Genomic DNA, 22,448 nt, shown 5'->3' on the forward strand with positions numbered 1-22,448 from the left:
CTGGGTGGGGGTGTAACCTGTTAATGTCAGAGAGAAGGCCAGTGCATTTCTCCATTGTTGGAATTCAACATCACACCTTTAGAGTGGGCGCAAGTCACAAACCTCCACCATTACCCTCCCCTCACCCACCTCAGCAGGGGAAAGAGTGCATAAGTGTAACAGCAGGAAGACTGAATATTTGTCATAACAGAAATCTCTCATTCAATGTCAGCAAGACCAAGGAACTGATTATAGAAGCAACACACACAACATGTTGGAGAAACTCAGCAGGCCAGGCAGCACCTATGGGAAAAAAGGTACAGTCGATGTTTCAGGCCGAGACTCTTCAGCAGAACTTCTGCCTGGCCTGCTGAGTTCCTCCAGAATTTTGTATGTGTTGCTTGGATTTCCAGCATCTGCAGATTTTCTCTTGGTTGTGAACAGATTTTAGGCTTCAGGAGAGGGAAAGCAGAAATCCAAGAGCCAGTCCTCAAAGGATCAGAGATGGAGACTGTTAGCAACTTTAAATACCTGGGTGTTACTATTTCAGAGGACCTGTCCTAGACCTAGCATGCAAGTGCAAGTGCACAGAAAGCACAACAGTGCCTCTACAGAGATCTGGCATGACATCTAAAACTTTGACAAACTTCTATAGATGTGTGGTGGAAAGCATATTCATTGCTTGAATGATCAGAAGTCGTAACCCTAACCACACTTAAATAGTAAGTAGTCAGATGCGTACTTCAAGAGCCATAAATTGCAGAGATATGGACCCAGAGCTACAAGGTAAATTTAGATAGAATATCTGGTTTTCAACATTCCCTTTGTATACCTGAAATCTTCCACGATTCTACTGCATAGTTTTAACTGGATATATAATTTCTCATGAATTTTGTTAGAGTGAACTTTGGCATCCAGTCATTCTGGAAATCCACCAACATTACATCCCCAGATCGGGCCAATTTCCAATTATTTGAATTCCTCCGGGTCGCCACTCAAAGTCTTCAATCTAATAAAAGTGGGAGCGAATCTTCCTTCGCAACAAAACGGCACTTTAACAAGCCAAGTGGCAATCGCATGTTCGGGTCGCAGACCCACGCCGGAAACTTCCAATACGAGTCTCCTTACGTCTTCTCCTTCCAACCTCCTCCCCACACTTCCATCAGAGATCATGAATCAACTCACACAAATTCACAGCCACCAGCAACTACTCACCTGCTCCTCGGGCTCCAGCGCTGGAGCTGACCTCTTATTTCCCCCGCTCTTGCCGCCACTTCTCCCAGCCACCGACATGCTTTCCGCCGCCATCTTACTAGAGGAATGTTGCGGCCTCGGAGAAGGCAGGTCAGAGGTTAACCGCCGGCCGGTAAATTTTATGGAGAAAAATTAAAGTGTTATCAAAGTATTAAAGTGCAATTTATGGCAAGCAGACTCATAGAAAGTATAGTGATAAATATTTCTATATATATTTTAGTTAAAATATTTTAAGACAAAGGTCAAAGGTTAATATGATTTTCTCTTTTTAAAATGAAGCACAATATGGGAGCCGCAAGAGTTAAATAAATTTATTTATTTTCGATATATAAATAAAATAAGAAAGGAGCTGCGGATAATTTGAGGTAAAAATAATCGACAGTGGGGTGTTGAGGGGGAAGGGCGCCAAGTTGCTGCGTGAGTAAGATGGCGGTGGTTGCCGGGGAGTGTGCTGGGGCAGGTTAAGCACAGCGAGTCAGGGCTCCGTGAACGTTGTTTTCTTTTGCCCTTCATTTTATTTCACTCAGTAACTGTGCGTTTTGGAAGGCTGCAAGGTCGGGCAGAGGTGCCGGGCGTTGAGAGCGGCCTTACAGCAGTTTCCCTCGGTCCCCTCTTCTGCCCCAACCCTGGGCTCCAGGCCCCGGGCCTCTCTCGGATTCCGGATGGATGGGCACGGCAGCAATGTGCCCGCCTTCCTCACCAAGCTGTGGACTTTAATCGAGGATCCTGACACCAATGAATTCATCTGCTGGAGCGCAGTAAGTGTACAGAGGCTGGGAATTGGGTGCAAACAAATAGGAGTGTTCGGCGTTAAACTCCCAACAAACCTCCGGGATTGTTTTTACATTGATCAGGTTTATCAGCTGATGAGACAACTTTGACTAATCCGTTTGGTCGTCGATAAGCGTATTTTTAAAGTAATGGTCTTTCGTTTTACTGAAGTTTCCGCACTTTAGCCGCTGTAGTTGTGGAGAGGTGTGAAACTTTTCTTTTACCAAATAGGTTGGATCAGCGGATTCAGTGTAAGAATCAGAATCAGGTTTATTATCACTATCTTATAGGCTATGACATTTGTTTTGCGGCAGCAATATAGGTGAAACAGAAAGCTTAATTGGTACTGCATACACGGGGTTTAGTATAATGATGTAATTCATTGCTGAAACAGGCCTGAAGAACTGGCTGACATGTTCTTATCCCTTGTCACGTGAGGGGAATGAAAAGCTGATGAACTGATTTGCAGACAACACCCCTCAAAAGGGTTATGTGCACAGTTCGGTGGCACTGCAGTATTTTAAAGAGCTGATTACATTTATAATATTGCAAGATTTTTCTCTCCAGCAATTTGCTGAGTGCTGTTTTAGTCTCAATTTTTTTTTTGCAAGTTATTAGTAAGAAGGCTAAGGTTTAAGAGAGAAAAGAATGGTTTGGGAATATGCTATCTGCCCCCCCCCCCGTGTTTGTTCAGCAATTAATTAAGGTAGAATCAAAGTGAAAGCTAAATTTATTATCGAAGCATGTGTATATCGCATGTGAGTTATTTTCTTGCGGGCATTCACAGTAAAAGCAAAGAACCACTGAATCAGCAAAAGACAGACAAATCATCCATGTGCAAAAGTCAACAAACTGCAAATACAAAGAGAATACTGCTCTCAGTACTACAAGTGTGGTCTGACTCCAAGTCTCAGCCTTACGTATTTTAGCCCTCTCAAAAGGAATGCTGACATTGCATTTATCTAATTTCCATAATATCTGTAAACCTTATTCCATTTACAATAAAACAAAATAATATTGAGATAAGTCAAAGATGAGATTCTACAGATGCTGTAAATCTTGTGCAACACATATACAGTGGCATGCAAAAGTTTGGGCACCCCGGTCAAAATTTCTGTTACTGTAAATAGTTAAGTGAGTAGAAGATGAACTGATCTCCAAAAGTCATAAAGTTAAAGAGAAACATTCTTTTCAACATTTTAAGCAAGATTAGTGTATTATTTTTGTTTTGTACAATTTTAGAGTGGGAAAAAAATGAAAGGAGCACCATGCAAAAGTTTGGGCACCCCAAGAGATTTGAGCTCTCAGATAACTTTTACCAAGGTCTCAGACCTTAATTAGCTTGTTAGAGCTATGGCTTGTTCACAGTCATTGTTAGGAAAAGCCTGGTGATGCAAATTTCAAAGCTTTATAAATACCCTGACTCCTCAAACCTTGTCCCAACAATCAGCAGCCACGGGTTCCTCTAAGCAGCTGCCTAGCACTCTGAAAATTAAAATTAATGATGCCCATAAAGCAGGAGAAGGCTATAAGAAGATAGCAAGGTGTTTTCACATAGCCGTTTCCTCAGTTCATAATGTAATTAAGAAATGGCAGTGAACAGGAACGGTGGAGGTCAAGTTGAGGTCTGGAAGACCAAAAAAACTTTCTGAGAGAACTGCTCGTGGGAGTGCTAGAAAGGCAAATCAAAACTTCCATTTAACTGCAAAAGACCTTCAGGAAGATTTAGCAGACTCTGGAGTGGTGGTGCACTGTTCTACTGTGCAGTGACATCTGCACAAATATGACCTTCATGGAAGAGTCATCAGAAGAAAACCTTTCCTGCGTCCTCACCACAAAATTCAGCATCAGAAGTTTGCAAAGGAACATTTAAACAAGCCTGATGCATTTTGTAAACAAGTCCGGTAGACTGATGAAGTTTTAAAATAGAATATTTTGGCCACAATGAGCAAAGGTATGTTTAGAGAAAAAAGTGTGCAGAATTTCATGAAAAGAACACCTCTCCAACTGTTAAGCATGGGGGAGGATCGATCATGCTCTGGGCTTCTATTGCAGCCAGTGGCACGGAGAACATTTCACTGGTAGAGGGAAGAACAAATTCAATTAAATACCAGCAAATTCTGGAAGCAAACATCACAGTGTCTTTTTTTTTAAAAAAAGCTGAAGATGAAAAGAGGATGGCTTCTACAACAGGATAATGATCCTAAACACACCTCAGAATCCACAATGGACTACCTCAAGAGGCGCAAGCTGAAGGTTTTGCCATGGCCCTCACAGTCCCCCGACCTAAACATCATCGAAAATCTGTGGATGGACCTCAAAAGAGCAGTGCATACAAGACGGCTCAAGAATCTCACAGAACTAGAAGCCTTTTGCAAGGAAGAATAGGCGAAAATCCCCCAAACAAGAATTGAAAGACTCTTAGCTGGCTACAGAAAGTGTTTACAAGCTGTGATACTTGCCAAAGTACTAAGTACTGACCATGCATGGTGCCCAAACTTTTGCTTTGGGCCCTTTTCCTTTTTTGTTATTTTGAAACTGTAAAAGATGGAAATAAAGAAGCTTTCTTGCTTAAAATATTAAAGAAATATGTCATCTTTAACTTTATACCTTTTGGAAATCAGGTCATCAGGTTACTTGCTTAGCTATTCACAGTAACAGAAATTTTGACCGGGGTGCCCAAACTTTTGCATACCACTGTAAAATGCTGGAGGATAGATAGAGCAAGCTAGGGATTTTCTTTTTGGAGTGAAGGAGTCGAGTGGTGACTTTATACATGATGATAAGAGACATAAGAGTGGACAGTCAGAGCTTTTCCCAGGGTGGAAATAGCTGATACAAAAGGGCATAATTTTAAGGTGACTGGATGGAAGTATAGAGGGAATGTTAGTTTTTTTTATATACGGTGCATGGACTGTGCCGCCAGAGGTAATGGGAGAAGGCAGATACATTTAAGAGTCTCTTAGATAGGTACATGGATGATAGAAAAATGGAGGGCTATGTGGGAGGGAAGGTTTAGACTGATCTTGGTGTAGGTTAAAATATTGTGGCACGATATTTTGGGCCAAAGGGCCTGTACTGTACTACAATGTTCTAAGTCAGAAAGTCGGGCAGCATCTACCGAGGGGAATAAATAGTCAACGTTTTGGGCTGAGACTCACAATGTTGCCCCATGCCACAAGATCATCATTGTCTTACAAGTACATCACCTGTTTCCAACCATGGGCCCTGAGTAGTTTGTAGATAAACATGCTTACAATAATGTGGGCAATTAATGTGCTAAATTGAGAAGCTGCTGTTGTTTTCCTTGGTACTGAGAGTTAAAAGGTAAGCAGGATTATAATGGGTTTAAACAGGATATGTGGAAATTAACTATTTACATTGGTGGATGGTTCAAGGACTTGGTAGCACATATTCAAAGTGAAGAGCAAAACAATCAGGGAAGATGTACGTCAATATACATTCGTGCACTTTATTAGTGACAGGGATGAAACCTGTGTGCTCTTCAGCTGCTGTTTTTTTTGTTTCTCATGCCATTCTCTGTAAACACTAGACTCTAGAGTTTAGAGTTTTCTACCTTTTTTTATGCCATGGACCAATAGTGTTAAGCAAGAGTCCATGGGTCCCAGGTTGGGAATCCCTGCTCTAGAGACTGATGCGCTTAAAAATCTCCAGCAATCAGCAGTTTCTACGGTGTTTAAACCATTCTGTTTGGCACCAACGATCATTCCACAGTCAAAGTTATTTGGATCACATTTTTCCCCATTTTGATGTTTGGTGTGAACAACTGAACCCTTTGATCATATCTGCATGCTTTTATGAATTGAGTTTCTGCCACATGATTGACTGATTAGGTATTTGTAGTAATGAGCAGGTGTACTTAATAAAGTAGTCTTTTGACTCATGATGCCAGTCTAAACATCCCACTTGCTTGTACATGGACCATAGCCAGCTATTCCCTTCCTGTTCGTACATCTCTATCCAAATGCCATTTAATCATTGCTGTAGTGTTTGCTTCTACCACCTTCATGAGGCCATGGTGTGTTGACCTTCATTAGTTGGGGGATTGTTCCTATTAGGTTCCTGCTTTTCCAGATACAAACCTTTGTTAATAATCTTGGGCCAGTTGTCTCAGTGAGTGCATCCCCAGGAGAACTGGATAGATGTCACGGAAAGAGTGGATGGGATTTAATTGTTCTGAGGTGTGGACTTGATGAGCTCCATGGCCACTTGTAGTGCTTTAATTGTTCTGAGTACTGTATAATTATGGTTTATGAGATCTCTGGGACGTAAGGTAGTCCTGCCAGTTCTGACCCTTGTGAAGAAAATACACTTTAATAAAAACTTGCTTGCCCTTGGGCTGAACTTCAGACAAGTAGAAGCATGTCAGTTTGGGAACCTGTCCTGAATTTCCTCAATCCTACTTCAGCTTTATTGTTCTGATGCCTCATTTGAACTAACATTATTACTTCAGTAACAGTTCAGTTCTAAATTAAACAATTTTAGAAATACAAGTTTTACTTTTCCCTGTTATATTTTTGTTAACATGGGCTTTAGAGCAAAAGTAATTTTTGAATCATGTGAACAGGTTTAAATATAGAAATTAGATAAGAGTGGACAGTAACATAATTAGAGCGATAAATGCTTTGATCTGCAAAATACAATCTGTCCAACATCCTTCCTCTCTCATCTGGATCTCTGCTGATTTCTACTTGTAACTCTAATTCCAATGAACATTTGATCAGCTTCATATGCAATAAATTCCAGATACTCCCAAGAAAAGTGTTTATTAATGACGTGATGCTTCTATCATCCATAGAAAGTTGGCATCGGCACCTTCCAAACAAGTTTTTTTTGTGGCTTAATCAGATTTTATGTTTGCTCAAAACAATACTTCAAACAAAAATATGGAAATGAATAGATCTGGATATTGATTAAAGGTAAAAAATGCCAGGCATTGTGGGAGAATTCATCTGTTGCTCAAAATAGTTACATCATAGGATCTTTAATTTCCTTCTGAGAAAGCAGATGAGGATTTTTTTTTTAGCATCTCAGCCAACAGATAGCATCTTGAAAATGCACCGTAGAGCTGATTCATTGGCTCAGAATTTTGTAGGCATAGCCCAATCTATCACGGGTAAAGCCTTCTCACCACTGAGCGCATCTACATGGAGCAGGAAAGCAGCATCCATCATCAAGGACCCCCACTGTCTAGGACATGCTCTAATCAGGCTACTGCCATCAAGAAAGTGGTACAGGAGCCTTGGGACTCTCACCACTAGGTTCAGGAACTGTTATTACCCCTCAACCATTAGGCTCTTGAACTCAAGGGGATAACTTCACTCACTGCAATATTGTACTGAACTGTTCTACAACTTATGGACTCAATTCCAAAGACTCTTCATCTTGTGTTCTTGAGATGTATTGCTTATTTATTATTATTATTATTATTTCATTTTTTTCTTTGTATTTGCAGTTTGTTGTCTTTTGCACATTGGTTGTTTGCCTATCATGTTGGGAGCCGTCTTTCATTGATTCTGTTGTGTTTCTTGGACATACTGCAAATGCCCACAAGAAAATAAATGTTAAGCGTTATCTATGGTGACATGTATGTACTTCAGACTTTTTATTGTCATTACTAGAATGGAACTTGGGCTCAAAATCTTCTATCCAAGTGACAAAACATCTCTCTTCATTGTTTTTACTGGGGTGTAGTGTGATATTGTTTCTGATTTGGTTCTTACAGAAGCATCTGCATGATGCTGAGCTGGGGCACATCATCAGTGATGTTACCTGCGGTTGTCAGGTGTTTCGGGTCTTTCAACATCATACACCCTCGCCCAGGCGACCTGACCGGGGTTGATCAGACCCCGGCCTGTGCCCTAGCAGCAACCCACTGATCTGCCCTCTTTATCCAGAGCCATCTTGATGCTTTCTCTGCTGCATCTGTGGTGGTAGAAATGGCTCTCCTTCCCTCTCCCATGATCCCAAGTGCAGCGTATACTTTGCAGAGCAACAGGCCTGCAAAGCCACAACACCCGACCTCCACGGGCCAACATCAAGCCTCAACAAGTCTCTAGTTTGAGTTACTTGTTGCTAACTTTGCACAGGACTAGATTTTACTTTGCATCAATTGAGATTACAAGTGAAAGCACTTGTAATGAAGGAAAATGTGATACTACTGTAATTAAACCTCACTTGGCCTTAAAGGAAAAAGGTTTCCATTTGCTGTTCTCAAAATATACCAAATATTTGAAACATATCTTTGCTTTTCATGTTTCTCGCTTCGTTGTATTCACAGTTTTATCAACACGTAACTGTTTATCAGAATCAGGTTTATCATCACTGACATGTTGTGAAATTTTTTGTTTTGTGTCAGCAGTGTAGTGCAATACATGAGGTAGTGTTCGAGGGTCGGTTTATTGCCCGTTCAGAAATCTTGTTGTAAAAGGAAAGAAGCTTTTCCTAAAATATGTGAGTGTGTGTCTTCAAGCTCCTGTACTTCCTATCTGTTGGTAGTAATGAGAAGTGGGTATGCCCTGGCTGATGGGAGTCCTTAATGCTGGATGCTGCCTTTGTGAGGTATCACCTTTCGAAGAGGTCCTCAATGCTGGGGAGGCTAGTGCACAATTTGGAGCTGGCTGAGTTTGCAAGCTTTTGCATATATTTATTTATCATGGAGGTACTATATTAAAGATAATATTAAAGTACACAGGGAAGGAATCAGTAAAGATGGGAGGGAGTGGAGCACATCCAGCTTTCCCATAATTGCTCTTGACTGAGGGCAGCATATATCACCCAATTTTGATGCTGAGATGCAGCTCCTATATTGCTTGCTTCTCCACAGGTGTTGTCAAGTGGACTTCAGGATTATGACACACTGACTCTGAACGACCTAGAGACGTGTTGAGTTGAAGGCAGTATAATTCCAGAGAAGTTAGTGGATTTTTAGCCCGAAGTCCTGTCTAAGAGAGAGACACTTAAGTAATTGATGGATTATTCCATGGTATCCTCCAGTCTATTCACACTGCAAGTATGGTGTGTGGCAATCCAAGGGGGTGAATACCAATTGGCAGAGCAGTTCCATTCTTAATAATTGTGAGCTTTTTGTATGATGAGCTTTCTGTATTCCTTTAGGTGACTGGACCTGAACGTTTAGATGGTAAAGGGTCACCCACAGAAAACCATAAGATACAAGAGCAGAATTAGACCATTTGACTCATTGAGTCTGCTCTGCTATTTCATCATGGCTGATTCAATTTTCCTCTCAACCCCAATCTCCTGCCTTCTCACCAAACATGATGTTCCTGACAAAGTTCAATCAATGGTGAAAACTGCAAACCCTGCATCCCACTTAAAAAAAGCTTTAATTTCATCGTAATCATAGTGATAGTGTTATTGTGTGAATGTGTTTTCTCTACTTCCATAAGTTTATAATCATGGGATTCTACAGATGCTGGGATGGACATTTTGGGCTGTGAAACTTGAGGACTGGAATAGCGGGGGGGGGGGGGGCAGGGAGTGGAAGGAGGACAAGTGTGAGAAGGTGATGAGTGAAGCCAGGTGGGTGGAGGGAGGGGGGATGAAGTAAGAAGCTAGGAGATGATTGGTGGAAAAGGCAAAGGGCTGATAAAGAAGGAATCTGATAGAGAAGAGAAAGGGAAGGAGGAGGGGCACCTGGAAAGGGGATAGGCAGTTGAGAAGAGGTGAGAGCTCACATTGTGGAATTGAAGGGGGAGATTTATTCCCCATTTCTTTGTTCCATACTTCATCCAAGCCCCGGCCACGAAGCTGATCAGTTACCTTCATGGTTGACATGAGATGACCCTTCACGGCTTTCTGGTTGTTGAGTGAGGAATGTTTCTATTAGCAGTTAGAGAACTGGGGGCATAGACTAAAATCAGCAGAAGTCAGGACTGTGAGGTGGTGAAGAGAAACGTGTGGCAAAAAATTGGCAGATGGAATACAGTGTTGGGAAATGTATGATAATGCATTTTGGTAAAAAGAACAATAGTGCAGACTATTATCTAAATGGGGAGAAAATTCAAATAACAAAAGTGACACCCAGAAGACTAATTCACTGGTTGAGTCAAGGGGAATAGAATATCAAATCAAGGAGATAAGGCTGAAGCTTTATAAGACACTAGTCAGGCCACGTTTGGAGTATTTTTACTAATATTGCACCCCATATCTCAGAAGATTTGTTGTCATTGGAGAGTGTCCAGAGGCAGTTCACGGAGTGATTCAGGGAATGAAAGGGTTAACATGTGACGGGTGTTTGGCAGGTTTGGGCCTGTACTCATTGGAATTTAGAAGAACACTGGGGGATCTCATTGAAATCTATCAAATATTGAAAGGACTAGATGAGGAATTGAATTGACTTTATTTCTTACATCCTTAACATACAGGAGTAAAAATCTTTATGTTACATGTCCATCTGAATATGCCATTTATAATAATTTGTAATTAGAATCAGGTTTATTATCACCGGCATATGTCGTGGAATTTATTAACTTAGCAGCTGCCGTTCAATGCAATACATAATATAGAAAAAATAATAAATTACAGTATCAATTACAGTAAATAGTATGTACAACAGAACAGTCAATATAACATAGAAGTACAATTGTATCAGCATGAATTAATCTGATGGATGTAGAGAGGATGTTTCCCAGGGCGGGGGCATCCAGAACTAGAGGGCACACTCTCAAAATTGGGGGGGTGACCTTTTAAAACAGAAGTAAAGAGAATTTTATTTTTAGCCAAAGAGTGGTGAATCTGTGGAATGCTCTGCCACAGACTGCAGTGGAGGCCAAGCCCAGGGGGTATATTCAAAACAGAAGATGATTGGTCGGGGCATCAAGGGAAATTGTAAGAGGGCAGGTGTATGGGTTTGAATGGGATTTGGGATCGGCCGTGATGAAATTTCAGAGCAGACTCAAGGGGCAGAATGGCCTAATTCTAGACCTATGTCTTTTATGGTGTGCCGAGAGCAGTTATGACCTGAAACCTGCTCCCTGTAAAGGTGATGGAAACAATTGATGGTAACTCAATTGTAATTAGATGGGCATGGGGGAAGCAATTTACAGAACCACACGAGTGGATAAGATCATAAAACATAGGAGCCGAATTAAGCCATTCAGCCAATTAGGTCCATTCCATCATGGCTGATTTTTACACATCAACCCCATTGTTCTATCTTTTCCCCCAAAACATTTGATGCCTTGACAAATCAGTAACTTACCAAACTCTACTTTAAGTATACCCGATGTCTTGGCCTCCACAGCCATCCATGGAAATGAATTCCAGAGATTCACCACCCTTTAGCTAAATGAATTTCTCCTTGACTCTGTTCTGAAGGGGCGTCCATCTATTCTGAGGCTGTGCCTGTGGTCCTAGACTCCCCCACTATAAGAAACGTCCTCTCCAGATCCACTCTATCTAGGACTTTCAATATTCAATGGGGTTCAATTCCCCCTGCCCCTATTCTTCTAAGCTGCAGCAAGTACAGGTCCAGGGCCATAAAATGCTCATACATTAACCCTTTCATTCCTAGGATCATTCTTGTGAAACTTCTTTGTCCTTCTCCAATACTAGCACATCCTTTCTTAGATAAGGGGTTGAAAACTACTCACAACACTCCCAAATGCTGTCTGATCGATGCCTTATAATGGGCAGTGAGACTCTGATCACTGAAGGAGGAGCGGACACATGTGCTTCCTCTGCTAGAATTCTGTGGATACCCTTTAATTGAACAAATAGCTTACTGATTCCTAATAAGCCAGTTCTGGACAGTTACAAACAGAACATCAATTTGGAACAGGATGGTGAGTTAGAAATATTAACTGGGTTTATGACAGCTGATGTAAATTATTTATACTGCTATTTTAGGATGATTATTGCTGGGGGGTGAATCAGAGTTACCACACAGGCTGCCAACATTTCTGTGACATGATCCAAGCAAAGAGTGCAAAATGTTTCAGGTAATTATGTCAATCACTGATTTCAATTTTTCACCCCCATTGTTTTCGTATACTTTTGCACGGTTCAACAAAACAACTATATTTTATACATTATAAACTATACAGTTTTATAATTTACATTTCACTCATCCCCATTCAGATCTCAAACATGATGCATACAGTCGGCCCTCCTTATCCGCGGATTCAACTAACTGTGAATCGGGAAAACCCGGAAGTTCTCTCTCCAGCACTGGTTGCTTGAGCATGTACAGACTATTTTTTCTTGTCATTATTCCCTAAACAATACAGTATACCAACTATTTACATAGCATTTACATTGTATTAGGTATTATAAGTTATCTAGAAATGACTTAAAAGTACAGGCAGTTCCCGGGTTATGAATGAGTTCCATTCCTGAGTCCGTCTTTAAGTCGGAACAGGTACATCCGGTATTATTTAGTGTCAGTTAGTCAAACGTTTTTCTTAGTATATAGTATATGTTTTACCTTTCTATGCATATAAAAACACTTAAACATACGCATTTCAATAATTTAACCACTGCGTTACTTAGTAATAATTGTAGCTTTCATCGGGCAGTGCCTTTCATATGCTCCATTAAAATTGTTCCAATCGTTGACCAATTGTAGCCTAACGCTTTTCCAATAACCGATGGCGTTTCACCTCTTTCCAATCGCGTTATTACTTCCACCTTATTTTTGGTCGCAATCGTGATTATTTTCGTGAACAGAAACACTGCAGATTCAGAGCTGCGCCGCCAGGTCCTAAGGTCCAGTGCATGGAGAGACATTAAATAAAGTCCAGGGTTCCGCTGGGTCCTAAAGACCACTGCACTGATACATGTTAAATAAGGGACTTGAGTATCCACGAATTCTGGTATCCGCAGGCGATCCCGGAACCAATCCCTTGCGGATAAGGAGGGCCAACTGTACATTCTAAAGATTAGCTTTTTTTATCACACATATGTACATCCAAACATCAAAACGTACAGTGAAGTAGATTATTTGTATTAATAATCAGTCTGAGGATGTGCCGGGGATAGCCTGTAAGTGTCGCCATGCTTCCGGCACCAACATTGCATGCCCACAGCTTATTAATACTAACCCTTACATCTTTGGAATGTGAGAGGAAACCGGAGCACCCAGAAGAAACCCGCCTGATCAAAGTAGGACCAGACAAGCTCCTTACAGGGAGTGGTGGAAATTGAACCACAATCTTCCAATCATTGGCACTATCAAGTATTGCACTAAACACTATGCAATACTTTGCAATCATGTTGCCCACTGTTCTTGAAACTTCATGAAAGTTCATGGCTTCCAGAAAATAGCTCGTCATGCTGACGGTGGAAAAGAAGGCAAATGGTATGTTTGCCTTTGGTAGTTAAGAGTCAGAAAATTACATTGGAGCTTTATAAAACTGCTTGGGTGATGTAGAGTATTGCATTCAATTCTGGTTGCTCTAATATGGGAAGGAAGTGGTGACATTGGAGAGGTTGCAAAAGAGGTGTATCAGGATGCTGCCTGGATTAGAGGGCATATGCTGTAACGAGAGGTTGTTTTCTCTGGAGCAGCATAGGCTGAGGGTAGACCTGAGGGGAAAAAAAGAGGCACTGGCAGAGTATATAGTTGGGACTTCTCCCTTGAGTATAAATGTCCAATAATAGAGAGCATGTATTTAAAGTGAGAGGGGGCAAGTTCAAAGGAGATGTTCCAATACAGAGTGCCTGGATTGTGCTGCCAAAGTGGTGGTTGAGGCATTTAAGAGACTCTTAGGCACATGAATATGGAGGGATATAGTCCATGGGCAGCTAGAAGGGTTCAGATGTTTACAGCATCATAGGCTAAAGAGCCTGTTTTCTTTACTGTTCTACATATTGAATCTCTATCTCCTTAATGCTAATGGCAGTTTTAATTGGAAGTGTAACACATGGACAACAGCCTCTGTTTGAATGTTTAGTCTGTGCTTTGATAGCTGATGTTGATCAGGCTGATAAGAGTTGCTATAATTGATTTCAGCTTTATCTGTGAAAAGAGAAATGTTGTGGATTCTGGTTAATTGGGGCACATCGAGTCCTGCACATTTTGGCCCAATTAGGCAAAGTTACATGGAAATAGTTTAAAAAAAGACAAACCGTTTAGTGAGTAACAAGTTGTGTATTAAATTAAGTACAGAACAAATTAGCACACTATCAAATCTAACGGTGGTTGTCCGCTATATCCAGCAGTGACAAAAATCTATGCAGGAGAGTTTTTATAGTGGAAAAGCCACTGGAGCAGTTCCATTCTCTCGACCTTGGAAGTGTGGGTCCAGTGAGACAAGTAGACATCACAACTGGGGTCTTTCCTGGTTGTGTTGACATCTGTGCCTTGTCCTGCCCTTCACTCTTGACGTGGCATTGCTGAACGGTTGGATCTCGTGTTAGCTCTTGTCTGCCCATCCTGCTGGAGCTGACTTTGCATACAAGGCCAGGCATGTCCCTCTCTCACTGTGGTATGAGACCTACCGGCTACTCTCAACTGGTTTAGCCCACCTGTCGAAGTGGCGTACCGAGTTGTGGTCACTCGCATATTACTTGAAGCCACAGGTGAAAGCTGAGTGTCAGATGGACACCAAAGGTAACATTCAAAATGATTGATACCTTCAAATTCTTAGTAGTTCCTAACTCACTGAAGTAGTGAAAGAGTTTTATTTTCAGTCTCAGCCATATCTGGCATTTATGCGTGAAATCGCAGTGAGCAAAACAGTTCTGAGTTGCCTTGCTGATTGTTTTTCACCAATTATCAGTAACAAAAATAAGAAATAGGAGCAGGAGTAGGAGTAGGCTAACTGGCCTGTCAAGCCTACTCCACCATTCAATAAGATCATGACTGATCTACTTCTTGATCACAGAGCCACAAAACTGTTATTTTAAAAACTGCTCGCACTAAGCAAGATGCAGTTTCTGATGGCCACATAAGTGTACTTGACTGATTCTAGTTAGGCCATGTTCAGCAAGTCTCTTATCCCAACTTTGCAACATAGTGTCCCAAATGAAGGAAATCCAGGCTATTTTCTCAATTAGTTTTTTGTTTTTTAAGAGTTGTCCCAAGTAAGCAGCTGCCTTAATTAGCCCATCGCCCAATTAAGCAGAATACTGTAGCGATGTGCTACACACAGCGCTGAAATAACGACACGCAGTCAGTAAGTCGTTTCGAGACTAGTTTATTCAAACTTCCTGGTGCTGGTATTTAAATCCCTAGCGCCTGCCCTCTCCGGGCGGTTTGCCTGCGCAGAAAGTGGGTCGCCACATAACCCCCCCCCCCAATGTCCTCAGTCTGGGTGGGACTCTGTTTGGGAGGTCTGCCTCTGCGCCGCGGTGCCTGAACCGCGACCGGCTGCGCCAAGTCCACATGGGCTGGTTTGAGTCAGTCCACCATGAAAACCTCCTCTTTCCCCCCAATGTCCAGAACGTACGTGGACCCGTTGTTGTTGATCACCCTGAACGGCCCATCATACGGCCGCTGTAGCGGCACCCGGTGTCCGCCCCTTCGTACAAACACAAACTTACAGTTTTGCAGTTCTTTGGGTACATGGGTCGGGGTCAGTCCGTGCTGTGAAGTTGGTACGGGGGCCAGGTTGCCGAGCCTTTCGCGTAGCCTGTCCAGGACTGCTGCAGGTTCTTCCTCTTGCCCCCTTGGGGCTGGTATGAACTCTCCCGGGACGGCCAGGGGTGCACCGTACACCAACTCGGCCGACGAGGCGTGCGGATCCTCTTTGGGCGCTGTACAAATTCCAAGCAGGACCCAGGGAAGCTTGTCCACCCAGTTAGGTCCTCTCAGGCAGGCCATGAGAGCCGACTTCAAGTGACGGTGGAAGCGTTCCACCAGTCCGTTCGACTGTGGGTGGTAGGCAGTTGTGTGGTGCAGCTGTGCTCCCAACAGGCTGGCCACAGCTGACCACAGGCTGGAGGTGAACTAGGCGCCTCTGTCGGAGGTAATGTGGGCCGGTACCCCGAAGTGTGCTACCCAGGTTGCAATCAGTGCTCGGGCACAGGAATCGGCAGATGTGTCGGTGAGCGGGACCGCCTCTGGCCACCTCGTGAACCGGTCTACCACCATTAGGAGGTACCGTGCTCCTCAGGACACTGGTAGGGGGCCCACGATATCCACGTGAATGTGGTTGAATCTCCGGTGGGTGGGTTCAAACTGCTGTGGCGGGGCTTTAGTGTGCCGCTGTACGGCACTGCGTGCACGTTCTGGCCCATTCACTGACCTGCTTGCGAAGTCCGTGCCACGCGAACTTGCTGGAGACCAGCCGGATGGTTGTCCTGATAGATGGGTGCGCCAAACTGTGTATGGAGTCGAAAACCCGCCACCTCTAGGCTGCCAGGACGATGGGGTGAGGTTGGCCGGTAGCCACGTCGCACAGGAGGATCCTATCCCCTGGGCCTACGAGAAAGTCCTGCAGCTGCAAACCCGAGACTGTGGTCCTGTAGCTGGGCATCTCGTCGTCTGCCTGCTGCGCCTCCGCCAGTGCTGCATAGTCCACCCCCAGGGACAGGGCCTGGACAGCTGGTCTGGAGAGTGCGTCCGCCACGACATTGTCCTTTCCCGAGACGTGCTGGATGTCCGTCGTGTACTCCGAGATGTAGGACAGATGTCGCTGCTGGCGAGCCGACCAGGGATCGGACACCTTCGTGAACGCGAAGGTCAACGGTTTGTGGTCTGTGAACGCGGCGAACAGCCTGCCTTCTAAGAAGTACCTGAAATGCCGGATTGTCAGATACAGTGCCAACAGCTCCCGGTAGAAAGCACTGTACTTGAGTTCGGGTGGTTGTAGGTGCTTGCTGAAAAACGCCAGGGGTTGCCAGCGACCCTCGATGAGTTGTTCCAGCACCCCACCGACTGCCATGTTAGCTGCGTCCACTGTGAGGGCGGTAGGGACGTCCATTCTGGGGTGCACTAGCATCGCGGCGTTTGCCAAGGCTTCTTTCGTTTTAATGAAAGCGGCGGCGGAGTCCTCATCCCAGGTAATGTCCTTGCCCTTACCCGACATCAGGGCGAACAGGGGGCACATGATTCAGGCAGCTGAAGGGAGGAAACGGTGGTAGAAATTTACCATACCCACGAATTCCTGAAGGCCTTTGATTGTGTTGGGTCGGGGGAAATGGTGGACTGCGTCTACCTTAGCGGGCAGAGGGGTTGCCCCGTCTGTAGTGATCCTGTGGCCCAGGAAGTCGATGGTGTCGAGCCCGAACTGGCATTGTCAGGCCATATTCACTCAGTCGGGCGTAGAGTTGACGGAGGTGGGACAGATGCTCCTGACGACTGCTGCTGGCTATGAGGATGTCGTCCAAATAGATGAAAGCGAAGTCCAGGTCGCGTCCCACCACGTCCATTAACCACTGAAATGTCTGTGCGGCATTCTTTAGGCCGAATGGCATGTGGAGGAACTCGAAAAGGCCGAAAGGGGTGATGAGTGCCGTTTTGGGGACGTCGTCCGGATGCATCGGGATTTGATGGTATCCCCGGACGAGGTCCACCTTGGAGAAGATCTGTGCGCCGTGCAGGTTTGCTGTAAAATCCTGAATGTGCAGCACAGGGTAGCGGTCCGGTGTCGTAGCCTCGTTCAGCCTGCGGTAGTCGCCGCATGGTCTCCAGCCCCATGTTGCTTTAGGCACCATGTGCAGGGGGGAGGCCCATGGGCTTTCGGACCGCCGTATGATCCCCAATTCCTCCATCTGCTTGAATTCCTCCTTTGCCAGGCAGAGCTTTTCCGGGGGGAGCCTTCATGCGCGGGCGTGGAGGGGTGGTCCCTGGGTCGGAATGTGGTGCTGTACCCCGTGTCTGGGCATGGCTGCCGTGAACTGCGGTGTCAGAATCGATGGGAAGCCCGCCAGGAGTCTGGTGAATTCGTTGTCCAACAGCGTGATGGAGTCCAGGTGTGGGACCAGCAACTTGGCTTCACCCAGGGAGAACGTCTGGAAAGTCTCAGCATGTACCAGTCTTTTCCCCTTGCAAGTCGACCAGCAGGCTGTGAGCTCGCAAGAAGTCCGCACCCAGGAGTGGTTGGGCCACCGCGGCCAGTGTGAAGTCCCACGTGAACCGGCTGGCGCCGAACTTGCAGGTGCCGTAGGTCCGTATCGTGCTGCCGTTTGCAGCCCTCAGGGTGGGTCCTGGCTTCCTGTTGCGGGTGTCGTACCCCGTCGGGGGCAAGACGCTGATCTCCGCTCCGGTGTCGACCAAGAAGTGGCGTCCTGACTGTTTGTCCCAGACGTACAAGAGGCTGTCCTGGTGGCCAGCCGCCATAGTCATTAGCGGCAGCTGGCCCTGGCAGGGCGGGCGACAACGGCGGGCTTTTGTGCCCTACCGCTGGTGGTAGGAACACCACTGTTCACTGGTCTCCTCACTCCTGGCTCTGTGTTGTGTGCGCCCCCCTGCCAGGCCAGGTCTGGTCCACTGTTGGGCGCGTGGCCTGGTAATCTGACCGACGGACGCCACGCTCTCCCTCTTGGCTTTCCACAGCACGTCTGCCCGGGCCGCCACCTTCCAGGGGTCGCTGAAATCTGCATCAGCCAGCAACAGATGTATGTCCTCGGGCAGTTGCTCCAGGAACGCTTGCTCGAACATGAGGCAGGGCTTGTGTCCGTCAGCCAGGGACAGCATCTCGTTCATCAATGCTGATGGCATTCTGTCTCCCAAACCGTGCAGGTGAAGTAGGCGGGCACCCCGCTCACGCCGTGAGAGGCCAAAGGTCCAAATGAGCAGCGCCTTGAATGCTTCATATTTGCATTGTTCCGGGGGCGACTGTATGAAATCCGCAACCTGGGCAGCCATCTCCTGGTCGAGGGCGCTCACCACATGGTAGTAACGCGTGGAATCAGAGGATATCTGCCAAATCTGGAACTGGGCTTCTGCTTGGCTAAACCACACGCGTGGTCGCAGCGTCGAGAAAGTCGGCAGTTGTAGCGAAACTGCGTGAACAGATGAAGAGTCGGTCATCTTTGGTCCAAATCTCGTTTGGACCGTCGGGGTCACCAATGTAGCAATGTGCTACACACAGCGCTGAAATAATGACACGCAGTCGGTAAGTCATTTCGAGACTAGTTTATTCAAACTTCCTGGTGCTGGTATTTAAATCCCTAGCGTCCGCCCTCTCCGGGCGGAAATGACGTCAGAGGTGCATTACCAAAGTCTCTCCCCGCGCACTGGCTATTTGTGTCGCCTGCGCAGAAAGTGGGTTGCCACAATACACAATATTTGTGTCCTTGCTCTTAGCCAGTACTCCTTGTTACAAATGCACATCTTTTTCAAGAGAAACTTGGCACTTGATTGTGATGCTTTCTGAGACTACCAGAATGCCAAGGTAGAAGTCAAAAATACCTTGCAATACTCTCCATGGCAAGGAGGAGTAAGGTAATGGAGCGGTGAGCACAGTGTTATTACAGCTCAGGAGTCAGAGTTCAATTACAGCGCCATCTATGAGAAGTTTGTATGTCCTCCCGATTACCACATGGGTTTCTCTGGGTGCTCCAGTTTCCTCCAACAGTCCAAAGGCATATGGGTTAGTAGGTTAATTAGTCATTGTAAAGTGTCCTGTGATTGGGCAAGGGTTAAGTAGATGTGTTGCTGGGCAGCATAACTCGAGGAGCCTGTGCTGAGCTATATCTCCAAATGAAATTAATAAATTTGCAACAGTACAGGTTGAACCCTATTGTTGCAAAGATCTTCACATAACTGGTTCAGGCTGGGTGCATTGAAGGATTTGAAGCACAACTGTTCCTTTGTCCATCCCTGATTGTTCTGTCTAAAGCTCAGTTTATTCAGCATGCATTGATAATAAGTGCAAATCTTGTTTTAGTGAGCTTTATGTACTTATCATTACCATAAAAAGACTTAGCAGGGTAGGGACTGGGAGCATGTTTTCCTCATCTGAGCAATCTAGAAGCGGAAGCTTCAGGATAAAGGGGGTAAGCCATATAGGCCTAAAATGAAACATTTCCAAGTCAAAGTGGTGTGCATTTTGGAGGGGAACCTACAGTTGTTGAGCTTCCATGCAACTGCTAGCATGAACCTATTGATTGTGAGGTTCAGGGATTGAGAGATAATGTCAGTAGTCATAGATTTATTTAGCATGGAGCCAGGTCCCTCAGCACAGCTGGTTCGTTCTAATCAAGATTCCTGTTTGGCTATATCATTCCAATCCATGTACCTGTCCAACTGTCTTTTGAAAGGTGTTATTGTAGTCTGGGAAATTACTGCAGTACATTTTGTGGGTGGTCCCCACCATATGTTGGGTGTTGAAGGGAGTGAATGTTTCTGTTGGTGGTTGGGATTCAAATCAAGTGAGCTACTTGGTCTTTTTGTCCACCTTCTTGAGATGTTGGAGCAGCACTCATCCAGGCAGGTGGTGAATATTGCCCTTCTGACATGTCTTTTGGATGGTGGGAAGGTTGGAGTCCAACCTCGTCAGTCCTGGAGGACACTCAGCCTCTGGTCGTCACTTGTCATAACAGTTTCTATGCATTTGTTCCATTTGTGTTTTCAGTTAATGTCCTATTCTTGTGTTTTGCAAGGAGCTCTTTCTGTTGTAATAAGACCATAAGTTATAGGAGCAGAGTTAAGCCATTGGGCCCATTGAGTCTGCTCTACCATTTCATCATAGCTGATCCAATTTTCCTCTCAGCCAATCTCCTGCCTTCTCACGTATCCCTTCATACCCTGACTAATCAAGAATCTATCAACCTCTGCCTCAAATATACATAAAAACTTTTCTTCCACAGCTGCCTGTGGCAGAGAATTCCACAGATTCATCACTCTCTGGCTAAAGGAATTCTATCTCATCTCTGTTCTAAAAGGACGCTCCTCTATTTGAGGTGGTGTTCTGTGATTTTGGACTCTCCCTTCATAGGAAACATCCACTCCACATCCACTTTATCAAGCCCTTTCAGCATTCAGTAGGTTTCAATGAGTTCACCCCTCATTCTTCTGAATTCTAGTGAATACAGGCCCAGAGCCATAAACGCTCTTCATATGACATATGAAATCCTGGAATCATTTTCGTGAACATCCTTTGAACCCTCTCCAGTTTCAGCACAGTCTTTCTAAGATAACTGCTCGCAATACTCCCAAGTGAGGCCTCTGGCACAATTTTGTATTCTAGTCCTCTTGAAATGAACGCTAACATTGCATTTGCCTTCCTTACCACAGACTCAATCTGCAAATTAACCTTTAGGGAATCCTGAACAAGAACTTCCAAGTCCCTTTGCGCCTCAGTTTTTTGTATTTTCTCACCATTTAGAAAATAGTGAACCTTTTCATTTCTAGTACCAAAGTGTATAACCATACAGTTCCTGACACTGTATTCCATCTGCCATTTCTTTGCCCATTCTCTTAATCTGAGTCCTTCAGTAGCCTCTCTGCTTCCTCAAAAGTAGCTGCCCCTCCTGCTATATTCACACCGTCTACAAATTAGGCAACAAAGCCATCAATTCATTCATCCAAATAATTGATTTTTTAAATGTATTTTTTTTAAAGAAGATCCAATACAGACCCTTGTGGAACACCTCTAGTCACCAGCAGCCAACCAGAAAAGGCTTCCTATATTCCCACCCTTAGCCTCCTGCCAATCAGTCACTGCTTTATCCGTGCTGGAATATTTTCTTTAATACCATGTTCTCATAGCTTGTTAAGCAGCCTCTTGTGGTACCTTGTCAAAGGTCTTCTGAAAATCCAAATACACAACATCAAGCGATTCTCCTGTTGATCCTGCTTTTTCCCTTGACAAAACCTGCTGACTGCTGCCTATTTTATCATGTGCCTCAAAGTACCCTGAGATCTCATCCTTAATAATTAACTCCATCATCTTCTCAACCACTGAGGTCAGACTAACTGGCCTACAGTTTCCTTTCTTCTGCATCTCCCTTCTTGAAGAGTGGAGTGACATTTCCAATTTTCCAGTCTTCCAGAAACATCCCAGTATATAGTATGATTATTAATAGATTATTACTAATGCCTCTGTGATATCTTCAGGCCCCAGTACCTTCTGATGGCAGCAATGAGAGAGAGCATCTTAGGATAGACATAAGATATAGGAACAGAATAAATCTACTCAACCCCATTCTCCTGCCTCCTCCCCATAACCATAAGGTATAGGAGCAAAATTCCTCTCAACCCCAATCTCTTGCCTTCTCCTATATCCCTTCATACCCTGATCAATCAAGAATCTGTCAGCCTCTGCCGCAAGTATACCCAGTGACTTGGCCTCCTCAGATACCTGTGGCAAAGAGTTCCACAGATTCACCACCCTGTTGATGTTCCTCCATTCTGAGGCTGTGCCCTTTGGTCCTAGACTCGCCCATTATAGTAAACATCCTCTCCACATCCACTCTGTCTAGGACCTTAATATTTGACAGTTTTCAATGAGATCCCTTCTCATTCTTCTAAACTCCAGAGCTATCTAATGCCAGCACATATTTTCTTACAC

At 44.5% G+C, this 22,448-nt stretch overlaps 2 protein-coding genes across 13 annotated transcripts in view; one reads left to right on the forward strand and one right to left on the reverse strand.

Moving 5' to 3' along the window:
• bop1 (BOP1 ribosomal biogenesis factor) overlaps window positions 1-1,311 on the reverse strand; it is a 238,685-nt gene extending 237,374 nt beyond the window's left edge. The window contains exon 1 of the mRNA XM_073055147.1: window positions 1,195-1,311. Within this exon, the coding sequence (XP_072911248.1) occupies window positions 1,195-1,287 (93 nt within the window). The 5' untranslated portion in view covers window positions 1,288-1,311. The remainder of the gene's footprint in view (window positions 1-1,194) is intronic.
• Window positions 1,312-1,635: 324 nt separating this feature from the next.
• hsf1 (heat shock transcription factor 1) overlaps window positions 1,636-22,448 on the forward strand; it is a 177,765-nt gene continuing 156,952 nt past the window's right edge. For all 12 annotated transcript variants that reach the window (XR_012100083.1, XR_012100082.1, XM_073055148.1 and 9 more), the window contains exon 1: window positions 1,636-1,991. Coding sequence is in view for 10 of the 12 variants with exons in the window: in XM_073055148.1 (XP_072911249.1) it covers window positions 1,896-1,991 (96 nt within the window). In the remaining 2 variants the exon portion in view is untranslated. The remainder of the gene's footprint in view (window positions 1,992-22,448) is intronic.

Source organism: Hemitrygon akajei, chromosome 8 (assembly GCF_048418815.1).
Source record: "Hemitrygon akajei chromosome 8, sHemAka1.3, whole genome shotgun sequence".
In the NCBI taxonomy this organism is placed as follows: domain Eukaryota; kingdom Metazoa; phylum Chordata; class Chondrichthyes; order Myliobatiformes; family Dasyatidae; genus Hemitrygon; species Hemitrygon akajei.